The 11,392-nt window shown below is 44.2% G+C and overlaps 1 protein-coding gene across 3 annotated transcripts; it reads left to right on the top strand.

The window, feature by feature from the left end:
- The first annotated feature begins 221 nt into the window (after nt 1–221).
- mdc1 (mediator of DNA damage checkpoint 1) lies at nt 222–11,059 on the top strand. 3 transcript variants are annotated; one of them, XM_034874085.1, is made up of 12 exons: nt 222–278; nt 926–1,090; nt 1,213–1,809; nt 1,888–1,966; nt 2,113–3,386; nt 4,157–4,219; nt 4,354–7,634; nt 8,095–8,232; nt 8,520–8,702; nt 8,837–8,962; nt 9,540–9,650; nt 9,748–11,059. In XM_034874085.1, the coding sequence occupies exons 2-12, from the start codon at nt 955–957 to the stop codon at nt 9,949–9,951; spliced, it is 6,192 nt and encodes a 2,063-aa protein (XP_034729976.1). In that variant the 5' UTR covers nt 222–278; nt 926–954; the 3' UTR covers nt 9,952–11,059. The 3 variants fall into 3 exon arrangements, with proteins under 3 accessions (XP_034729976.1, XP_034729978.1, XP_034729977.1); XM_034874086.1 differs by lacking the exon at nt 222–278 and having other exon boundaries at nt 716–1,090; nt 4,354–5,278; nt 5,420–7,634; XM_034874087.1 differs by lacking the exons at nt 222–278; nt 9,540–9,650; nt 9,748–11,059 and adding an exon at nt 9,368–9,530 and having other exon boundaries at nt 707–1,090.
- The last annotated feature ends 333 nt before the right edge of the window (nt 11,060–11,392 follow it).

Here is an 11,392-nt window from a genome sequence, read left to right on the forward strand (position 1 = left end):
AGGATGATCCAGTATTTATCACTTAGCTATCTAACTTTCTGATTTGGTGCCTTTAAGATACGAATAAAAACGAGAGACGAGTGTGCGGATTGTTGTTGGTCCAATCAGAGACTTTTAAAGTAGGACTGAGGCTTGAATATCCAATGAAAACAGATTATAATCTGAATGACTGGTATATTGGCCAATCCTTTGCAATAGGAACGCCTCTTATAGGCGGAGTATATTCTTCCAGGATGTGTACGTTCTCATCTTCCCCACACTGAGCGAAGCGTGTGACGGTCGGTATCAAAGTAAATCTTTTTTTCATCTAACTCGTAATGCACCCACACTGCAAATGTACGTATGAGTTAACTTTAATGTGAACAAGTGTCCCATGAAGTGGGTGTATGACTGTCACGCCACTTTTATCATGTATACTTTCTTCATAATTTTCAAGGTAACGTTAACGTTAATTGCTCTGATAGTTACGCTAACGTTAATTGGGATTATTTTCTTAAAATATAGTGGCAAATGACTTGCTACTCATTATACAGAAAAATTAAACAGGGACAGTAGCTAGCTTCATGAAATTGTAATGTTGACGTTTGAATTAACGTTAACGTTACCCAAACTGGCGGTTAACGTATTTTCCGTAGTTTTGTTTTTATGCTGACCGGAAGTGGGGTTGTTTTATAGCTACATATACATACACGTTTGAAAAGTTGCATCAGTGTTGCTTTACTCTGTTAGTTAGCAATAATATAACAGAAAATATAGCTGAAGAGATCACCAATTAGCTATTTTGGCTAACTCTAGCCGCACGGAATAACCTAGTAATATCTTACGTTAACGCTAGTTAGTTCATGCATATCAGGCTATGTTTCTCAAGGCCAGTTTAAGGTAACATTAAAGTCTAAATAGCATTTATATCTGTGTTTACGTGTAGCAGTCGCCCTGTCTTTCCCTGTGTGAGAAATGGATGCTACTCAGATGATCTGTGACTCAATCTTGGAGTCAGATGAGGAAGAAAATGAAGAGGAGAATAAAATGAAGAAGGGACGACCATTGGCTAAACTGTGTATCTTAAAAAATGAGCACATCCCTGAGACAGGTGAGTGGCTTATTGTTGCTGTTATTACACCTATGGTTTGTTGATGTATGCACAGTCTGCCTAACTTGCATGAACAGGTCTTGTCTGTGTATTTCTTCTGATGGACATTCTCTGTCACCCAGAGTTACCGCTCTTCTTGGGAGATAATGTGCTGGGCCGTGACCCCAACAACTGCACGCTGCCTTTGCCAGCACCCTCGATATCCAAGCAGCACGCTACCATCTGCGTCTCTGTCTACAGGAGAAGAGGTTATCACAGTAAAGTAGACGTAGAGGCTTTGGTTTGGGACTTAGGGAGCATGAATGGGACCCACAAGGGCCGCTTAAAGCTGACTCCTAATGTACGCTATGCCCTCAGTGAAGGTGAACGTTTGGTGGTGGCAGACATCCCATGTCTGTATGTCAGCTGCGCTGTAGACACAGTCCCTTCTCAAGGGGACATGAGGACCCCTGTAAGCAGTAATTCAGGGGTTAAGGCCCCGTTGCCAGATGTCTCGGGAGAAAAGGGAGGTGACACAATCACAGGCAGCAAGAAATGTGTCATCGGCGGTACAACAACTAGGGTGTCATCACCTGATCAGAAGGACACAAGGGAGACTCCTGTCAGAACCAATTGCCTGTCCTTTGAGCAAACTCCAACCCAGTCACAGGGGACCCTGGTCCCGGAATCTGGCTCAGACTCAGACGGAGAAAGAGGAGACAGGAGGCGCAAGGCTCTGGGTACGTAAGTAATGTAAATATGTATTGAAATGAAGTGCTGTTTTTTTATCTGATGTTTTACGTATTTATCTTTTATAGTGTCTGATTCTGACTCCTATAAATCAATTCCCACATGTTCAACATTCCTGAGTCCCCCGAACAAAGTCGTCCCTGAAAGGTATATTAGCAACATTTTACTTTGGGCTTTTTTTAATAGGTACAGTATTTGTATAACACGACACAACATGTGCTTCTATGTAGTTTATTCCTTCTTTCACTTCTGAATTATAATGCTTGTGGCGTTTTCTTTTTACTGTTTTACAGTGAGGATGAAAGTCCCATCACACCGTCCTCCTCCACTAAAAATAGGCCTCACAGACATGTCAGCTTTAGCAAGGAGGAGACAGACTTAGATGTGGGGCGACAGCAGCCGATTAAAAAAAAGGCACCTGCGGTCGTGGATGACAGTGAAGAGGAGGAAGAAAGGGAAGAAGAAAGAGCAACACTCAGAGAGAGAGCGTCTGGGGACAAAAAATCCTCACCACACCGAAACTCAGAAAGTGGACAGGATGTGCCAGTGAAACAGGAAAGCAATGTTATTATTACAGGAGAAGATGGATTGCCTGTATCCACACCATCAATCTTCACAGATTTGATTTCTGCATTTGACATGGACAGTGACACTGATATGGAGGGAGAGGAGGAAGGAGTGGCCTCTTTGGGACCTGTGACCATGAATACAAACCAACAAGCTGATCAGCCACCAGACACAGCCCAGCTTTACATGGATAGTGATACAGATGTTGATGAAGATGATTATGTCTCAGAGAAAGTTCCCAAATCTCTGCCTTCCTCTGCTGACCACAGCAATCCTCCTCAAGTAATTTCAGTTATTCAACCAGAGGGCATCACTATGGACAGTGACACTGATGTGGATGATGATGATGCTGCTGTCTCAGACGCTGGTACAAAAGTAGAACCCACATCAATTCAGGGCACACACACAACTGACTCTGCTCCTTCAACGCAGCTGAAAGATTTCCACCTAGACAGTGACACAGATGTTGACGAGGAAGAAGAAAAGAAACGTGAAACAAATAGTACATGCTCTAAAATCGAGGAAACTCCCACTAAATTAGATATCAAGCCACTTGGGCCTGATTCCACCCCTCCTGCACCTCATAGCCTGCAACCAGACAGTGACACAGATGATGAAGTTATTCCTGCCCTTGCCATCAGTGAACCCTCGATGGCGTCTGCCGTCACAGAATCATCTACCTCTGCAGATGCAAGAGCTCAATTGTGTATTTTGTGTGACAGCGACACAGATGTGGAAGACGGCGCTCCTCTTGTCATACCTGTTGCTGTCCCAATCTTGTCAGTGGGTCCTGGGATCACAACAGAGGCTCTTCAATCAGAGTCGAAAGCAGATGTTAATCCAGACGACCTCAGAGTGGACAGTGACACAGATGTGGAAGATGAGAAGGTGGATATCGGAGAGGCTGGAGAGGGACAGATTCCTAGCTTACCCAGAGAAAATACACCTGGGTTTCTGGTTCCTCTAAAGCAGAACTGCTCCACTCCTATACAAGTGTCAGGTCAATAGGCAATCAGTCTTAATTTTAATTTTAATCTGTTTATTGATCCCCAATGGGGAAATTACAATTTACACTCTGTGTCCCCGCTTTTTGTTAGTAATCACACAATCCTGAACTACACACACACACACACACACACACATGCTCAGGATCTGTACATGCACTAATGGAGAGATCTCAGAGTGAGTGGGCTGCCAGCTGAACCAGCGCCTTGAGCGGTTGGGGGGGTACGGTGCCTTGCTCAACAGCACCTGGCAGTGCCCAGGAGGTGAAGTGGCATCTCTCCAGCCACCAATCCACACTCTCTACTTTTTGGTCCATACGGAGACTTGAACCAGTGACCCTCCCCAACCCAACTCCCTATGGACTGAGCTACTGCCCCCCCCCCCTTCAAACGATTTTATTCATTTTTTTTTTAAAGAATATTTTTGGGGCATTTTTATAGGTCTTTATTTGACAGGACAGCTGAAGACATGAAAGGGGAGAGAGGAATGGCACGCAGCAAAGGGCCGCAGGTCGGAGTCGAACCCGGGCCCGTTGCGTTGAGGAGTAAACCTCTATAAATGGGCGCCCGCTCTACCAACTGAGCTCTCCGGTCGCCCTTTATTCTGTTTTAAATGATCTATTTAAAGTAGACCTTTTTCTCAACGTGCCATAACCTCCTCGAGTCACTGTATACATTGTTCGGGATTTTAACACATTCACATGACATATAAGCATGTTTAAATATCCTTTGAATTTTAATTGTTTTCTCTTTGGGATGGTTTCAGAAGGAGAAGTGGAAGACATGGAGACTCAGGCTTTCCTGAGCCCCTCCACAGGTCCGTTTAGACGTGAGTAGCTTTTGATATTAATGCTTTGTCAAATTACACAAAACGTGCCTGTTTCTAAGACAGTGAGCATAGCAGATGGAAAATATATTAAGACCTCACACTAACTTTATTTTTTACTATCCCCTATCTCCCAGGTGTGGTAACCCCTGCTATTAGACCTATGCCATTGTCTACTGTCTCAGACAGCCAGGAGGATGATGAATTTGTTGTGGCTGAGACACAGTCCTTTGTTCTTCAAACCAGAGACTGCCAGGCCAACTCTCCAGAGGACCACACAATGGATCCCACCCAAGCTTTCAACCTTGATTCTTCTTGTGATGAACATGGCGAACAGTCCAGCAGAGGAGGCTCTTTTGAGGTGGGATCGTCCAACAGTAACCACCTGCAGGCTCAGGCCCAAGCTCTAGCAATGGATAGCACCCAAGCTTTTGTGCAATGTGTGAATCTGGAAGATACCCAAGAATATGCTGCCATCTCAAATGCAGACAGAACCTCCATGGAGAATGATTCAAATCTTGAGGCTACGCAGGCCTATGGAGAGAATGAGGAACCAGTCCAATGTTCAGTCATGTCTGCTAAAGAAGGTCAGTTAGATTTGGACCTAGAAGCAACACAGGCATATCTTTTAGAGCCCTCCATTGATTTAGAGGATGAAAGCGATGACGATGAAAGAAAAAACACTGCTACTGCTGAGACTCAGGCTTTTGACTTTCCTACTTCATCTACTCTTGCCATGGCTGGAACCCAACCAATGTCTGCCTTTGAGGAGGAGGAGGAGGAGGAGAGTTTAAAAAAAGAAAATCCTATTTCCTCTATAGAAGTTAAGTCCTCACCACAGAATGGAACAGATGAGAGGGAAGAACATGGGGAGGCAGCTCAACCTCAGAAGAGCCATCTCAGTGAAGCTCTGTCTCTAGCTGAAACTCAGCCAATGAGTATAAGTGACAATGAAGAAAGTGAGGATGAGGACTTCCTTCTGGGTCCACGAATAAGAAAAGCAAATCCACTGCAGCTTGGAGAGCAGCAGACACAAAGACTCCCAAACTCTGAGCTCTCTGCTGTAGATACTCAGCCAATGAATACAACTGAAGATGGAGAAATGGATGAAGAGGACTGGATTCCAGGTCCAAGAAAAAGAAGAGCAAGGCAATTGCAACTTGAAGAGGAAACACAGTTCCTCGCTAATTCTGAAATCTCTGTTGTTGAAACTCAGCCCATGGGTACATGTGACAGTGAGCAAAGGGATGAAGAAGACTCAAGTCCAGTTCCTAGAAAAAGAACAGCAAGGCCACAGCAAATTCAAGAAGAGGAGACACAACCACTTACTAATTTTGAGTCCTCCACTGTTGAAACCTTGGAAATTAAAACTGGCTTGCAGCCTCCGAGGGGAAAGGGGAGACAATCTGAAGCCGGGACCAGTGGGACCACTATTAGAAATACACGAGGGACGAGGGCAAGATTAACAGGAGCGGAGGAGCAGGCAGAGTGTTCTGAACCTCCCAGGAGACGGACAAGAGGGAAGAATAAAGCTTTGCCAACTGCCAGAGGAAGGAGAGGAAAAGCAAGGCCTGATGAGGAGGAGAATGAGGAAGAGGAGGAGGTGGTGCAGGCTAAAGGCGCTGTAGGAAAAAAATCCATGAGGGAACAGAAAGCTAATGAAGACCAGGAAGAAAGGCTTGAAACGGAGAGAAACAAGCACGCTGAAAAAGCCAACCTAATAATGGAACAAGAAGAAAGGAGGGAAGCCAAATTAGAAATGGAAAGAAAAGAGAAGGAAGAAAAAGAGAGGTCGCAGGCTACAATTGCAAAAAGGTTAAGACTTGAGAAGGAGAGAGCAGAAAAAGATAGAATAGACGGGGAAAGAAAGGAACAAGAAGAAAAGAAAAGAGCTGATAAGGCACAAAAGGAAAAAGAAGAACAATTGGGCAGGGAAAGAAAAGAGAAGGAAGAAAAAGAGAGATTAGAACACGAAAAGGCAGAAAGAGAAGAAAAAGAGAGATTAGAACACGAAAAGGCAGAAAGAGAAGAAAAAGAGATATTAAAACGTGAAAAGGCAGAGAGAGAAGAAAAGGAGAGATTGGAGACGGAAAAGAAAAAGAGAATGGAAAAAATAAAGGAACAAGGAGGAAAAGAAAGTTTGCAGACAGCAAAGAGGGAACAAGAAGAGAGACTTGAGAGGGAGAGGAAGGAACAAGAACACCAGGCGAGACTGGAGAGGGAAGCAACAGAAAGGGAAGAACGAGAAAGTTTGGAGGAAGAAAATAAGCCCAAAACACCGGCAAGAAGTCGAAGAGCAGCCAGATCGACTGCTGCCCCGCATGCGACCGAGCCGGAACAAGACTCAACCGTATCCGCCAATGACGATGTCCCAGCGAGGAGAACTAGATCTCGCTCTAACTCCTCCAACTCTGTCAGCTCAGAGAGGTCTGCTTCAAGTGTGAACACCCAGGGGAGCAGGGGGAGAGGCAGAGGAGCAAAGAGGACCGGTGGGCCACCCCAGGCCGCCATTGTCAGAAGCACCAATAGAAGGAGCACGGTGGCTGCAGAGGCAACACGAGTAACAATTAATGATGTTTCCCCGCAGGGGGTCCGTTCTAGGTCCAACTCCACCAACTCAGAGATTTCCAGCTGCAGTGTGAGCTCTCAGGGCAGAGGAAATGGAGGCAGGCAGCGTGGAAGAGGGAGGAAAACAGAAGCAGAGCCACGTTCCATCCCTCCTTTCAATAGCCAGAGTGAACCAAATTTGGCTCCCAAACTCACAGCCAGAGGCATGAAAGCAGAGGAATCCTCTAACGAGGTTCCCCATGAGGATGAAAATGAGAAGTCAGACTCTCAGCAGGCTAGTACCACAAGAGGGCGACGGCGAGCCAATGAAAATAGCTCTGAACCTGCTGCTGCAGATAAGCAAGGCCCTTCTTATCAGGACGAGAGATGTGCCAGTGAAGAGTCACCTTTGCCTAAAAGGAATGTCAGAGGCAGAGGCCAAAAGAGCGAGACTGTGGAGGCACTAGTAGCTCCTGCAACCAGTGATGGAGATGAGGCTAAAGACAAGAGAAGAGGAAGAAAAAGAGTGTTGCAGGCAAATAAAGAAGAGGATTCCAGCAGTAGCTCCAAAGTTTCCAAAGGCAAGGAGAAAGCCCAAACACCAGAGGCAGCAGAAGAAGATGCAAATCGTGAAACAAATGATGACATTCCAGTCCGAGCTAAAAGAAGAGGTAGAGCATCCAGCGCCCAACCAAAGAAGAACCCAGAAGATTCCCCCACTGAAGGGCAGGTGAAAGAAGAGAGTGAGAAAATGGAGGAGGAGACTATTGAGCGGAGAGCCAAAGGTCGGCCATCAAGGGTCCAGAAAAAGAAGAAAGAGGAACAGGGAGAAAGTGGAACATCTGTTGAACAGGACGCAGAGGCATCAGAGGTGACTAAATCGCTTTTAAACATGCATTGGAAATTTTAAGGTTTAAGAAGTTGTTGTCATCATTGAGACAAAAATACATTAGGGCTGAAACATAAATAAGAGCCAACGGAAAACTGGTAGTATATAACTAGTGTCCAGGAACTTCTGTCCTTGAAAAGGAAGGCTTTTACCTTGGCCAAAGGCCTTTTTTTTCTATGAGTCAGCCTTTCCAACCATCATAATGTACTGCAATCAACATCAGGAACTGTATTCCTCTCTCCAACCCCCTCAGCAACGAGAGTAGTCTAAAACACTAATGAATTAAGTGGTGTAGTGCTCACACAGTCACTTCCTACTCTTAACATTTGTGATCTTTGCTTTCTTTACTGCTCTTATTCTCATCATTCTCCTGGTGTGTTTCATGCTTTGTCTTTGTCGGTTTGTCCTTAACTCCCCTCCCTCTTTCTCTCCCATTTAACAGCCCCAGGCTCCAAGCGGCAGTGGATCCCGGAAGCGACAGGCTCCCGTGGACTCCTCACCTGTGGCAAAGACCCCACGCTCCTCGTCTGCGTCCCCAGCAGCTAGTGGTCGATTACGACCTTCCAGCCACCACTACAAGGTTTTATATGTCTTTGTACACGTGGTCATATTTGTCCAACAAGCGATGCACTAGAAATTAATTTGGCCGTAATGAAAAACACAGTTTAAGGGTTTGTTCACATATGCATGCATGACCAATGCTGTCTTTTGCTAACTTTACAGAGACCAGAATCAGACTTAATGCACTTATTTTCCAAATATTTAAACTCATATGATGACAGATTACCAGAAACTTGTTAAATCAACCTTGTGTGAGTTAACATGGCTTTAGACCCCAACAACTCAGTGTGTCTGTCATTCTCTCAGGTGCTGTTCACCGGCGTGGTGGATGAAGGAGGGGAGAGAGTGTTAGCTCGGTTGGGAGGCAGCATGGCTAAAGGCGTGGCAGACATGAACTGTCTGGTGACTGATAAAGTGCGCAGGACTGTCAAGTTCCTGTGTGCCGTGGCTAAAGGAGTTCCCATTGTCACCACACACTGGCTTGAAAAGGTTAGTTGCTATATTAGCAGGTCAAACGTGCCCCAGAGCACTGATAAATTAATGTGGAAGCAGATACACAAATGCAACACTCGTATACAGACTTGTAGACACTCACTGCTCATGTTGTCTCCCCGTGTTTTTAGAGTGGTAAGGCTGGGAGCTTCCTGTCTCCTAATGCTTTCGTTGTAAAGGACCAGGAGCAGGAAAAGAAGTTCAATTTCTGCCTGCAGGAATCTCTGAGGATTGCCAGCAGTCAGTCTCTTTTACAGGTACTCTTAACTCTGTGATACCTTTATTTCTGTGCTTGTATTTTTTTTTTTTTCTGAGGGAGAGGTTGACAGAGTGGCGTTTCCCTTGGCTGATGGCACAGGGTGGTGGATAATATTGACAGCGAGGAATAGTGAGTCGTGCTGGTAGTCCAGATCCCCCTCAGCCCAAAGATCTTACATCTGAGACTTTTTACCTTCAAGCATTGCTTTTAGCTGAGCCTTTTTGTTGTTGAACGTGCCCACGTATTTTAATGAGCACAGTATGGATTGTATACCATTCCACTTTGGCTTGTGGGAAGTGATTTGACACTGGTTTACTGTTTACTGTTTACTGCACTTTGGGAGGGAAGCAAGCAGTAATGGTTTCATTTCTGTTAAATACTCTTCCTAGCCCTCATTATTCAGATCAGTAGCATAGCTGCAAAGGGATAGATGGATACACCACACCATTCTGATGTTGAAAAATGGGCCAGGTGTACACATGTAATACAAAATTCCATTCCTAAGAGCCTTATAATGATTTCTTGTATAGACATATGATGTGTACCTAATCTGTCTTCTGTTCTTTTTCTCTTAGGGGTATGATATCCATGTTACAAAGTCTGTGAAACCAGAGCCAGTTCATATGAAAGACATAATCTCTTGCAGTGGAGCTACTTTTCTTTCTAAGATGCCCTCTTCTCACAAGGTACCAGACAACCTTCTCAGTCAGATACAGTAAATTAACATTATAACATTTAATATATCTGTTATTATATATTTTCTGTCACTCTCCTCCCTCTCAGCCTCAGACTGTAGTTATTTCCTGCGAGGAAGACTGGCTGCTGTGTGGCCCAGCTCTCTCTGCATCTCTCCCAGTCGTCACGGCTGAGTTTATTCTCACAGGGATCCTTCAGCAGAAACTTGACCTTCAGACCCACACACTCTCTGCCCCTGGAAACACTCTGCAGCCTGCAGGAGGCAGGGGGAGGGGCCGAAAGAAGAGCTAGCGCCACCAGAGTTTACTGTAAAAACCGTCTGTGAAAATCTGCCACAGTGAGGTTTTTCCATCGCTTATAGATTCCCTTTCAAATTAGAGACCGGTATAAACACTAGTGAGTCAGCTGTTCGTCTGTATGAAACACTTGAAGAATGTATAGTAACACATTGTGCATGTAGTGGCATGGCTGCAGTGTTACAGTGTTAGCTGTAGATGTGCAAGAGAGCGATGGAAGAAACAACATTTAAAAAGTTAACCAAAGGACTAAAGTGTCTAACCTGCTCTCAGCATAGTCTGTTTTTGCAATTTTACCTTTTTCCTTGTAACATTTTTTTTAAAGTTGCAAAAGCTTAACGCAATGTTGCTGGTAATCAGGGTTACCCATCAACCTTCCTTTTACTGTCCTCATCTCATTCTCCACTGTGCTCAACCCCTCTCTTTCTACAACGATAACAAGCAGAGGAGAAATTGACACTGCTAAATTGGCGCTACTCTCTAATGTGCATGGTGCTTTGGCAAAATCAGCCAGTTTGGCAGCAAACCCGACGTGAAGTGGAAGTTGTATAATCATGTTTGCGTGGTTGAATAGTGAAACCGACAGGGGTATGATTTGAAATACATCAGCTGCGATGGGCAGTGGATGCAAAGAGCTTGTTTCCTGTCCTCATAAGAAGTGCATAGTGCCTTGTTTTTTACCGAGGTAATCACGAACCTACGAGTGTTTCTTGTTCCTCTGTCTCCATTAACCACCACCACCTAGTCCATTAAGGCTTCATCCAGGCCTATTACTTCCAGGGATAAGGCATGATATATAGGCACCTGGATGCTGATGCTGCTTTTACATCAATATCTTATGGTCATACATTTAATTGTTTATGTATACTGTACATGCTGTTAAAAAAAAGACAGAACTCACATTTGGTTTCTCTCCTGACCCACATTACAGTACATCTTTCAACTTGCTGTATTGTTTGGTGTTTTAAAGATGACCCATGGCTTGTAACCAAGTTTGATTTTAGAACTGTCGAATAGATAAAATCTTTACACCAAGTTTGGGTTAGTATCAAATCATGAAAGCTGTCAGTAAACAATGAACACATTAAATCTTTTTCTATTATATTTAACTGTGTATTTTATTTTTGTAACTATACTTATTCTGGATATTTGAGTACTTTATCATATGCTACTACTAGTATTTGTATTGTTAGATTCTGATGTGTGCTCAGAAAAGCCAAATATATTTCCAATGTCAAGAGTGAACCTTCAAACTCAAAATTGATCCACTCGACAGATAAGATGTATTTGTTGTGTGGGAAATTTGGAGACAAATTAGGGATATATTATGATATGATATGATATGATGATACTCGCAAACTGTTGTCATGAAGGTGGAATTTAGCTTTAGAGACCAAACCTCGTTTTTGACATGCCTGTCGAAGATCCCATTAATT

This window comes from Etheostoma cragini, chromosome 6 (genome assembly GCF_013103735.1).
Source record: "Etheostoma cragini isolate CJK2018 chromosome 6, CSU_Ecrag_1.0, whole genome shotgun sequence".
Lineage (NCBI taxonomy): Eukaryota > Metazoa > Chordata > Actinopteri > Perciformes > Percidae > Etheostoma > Etheostoma cragini.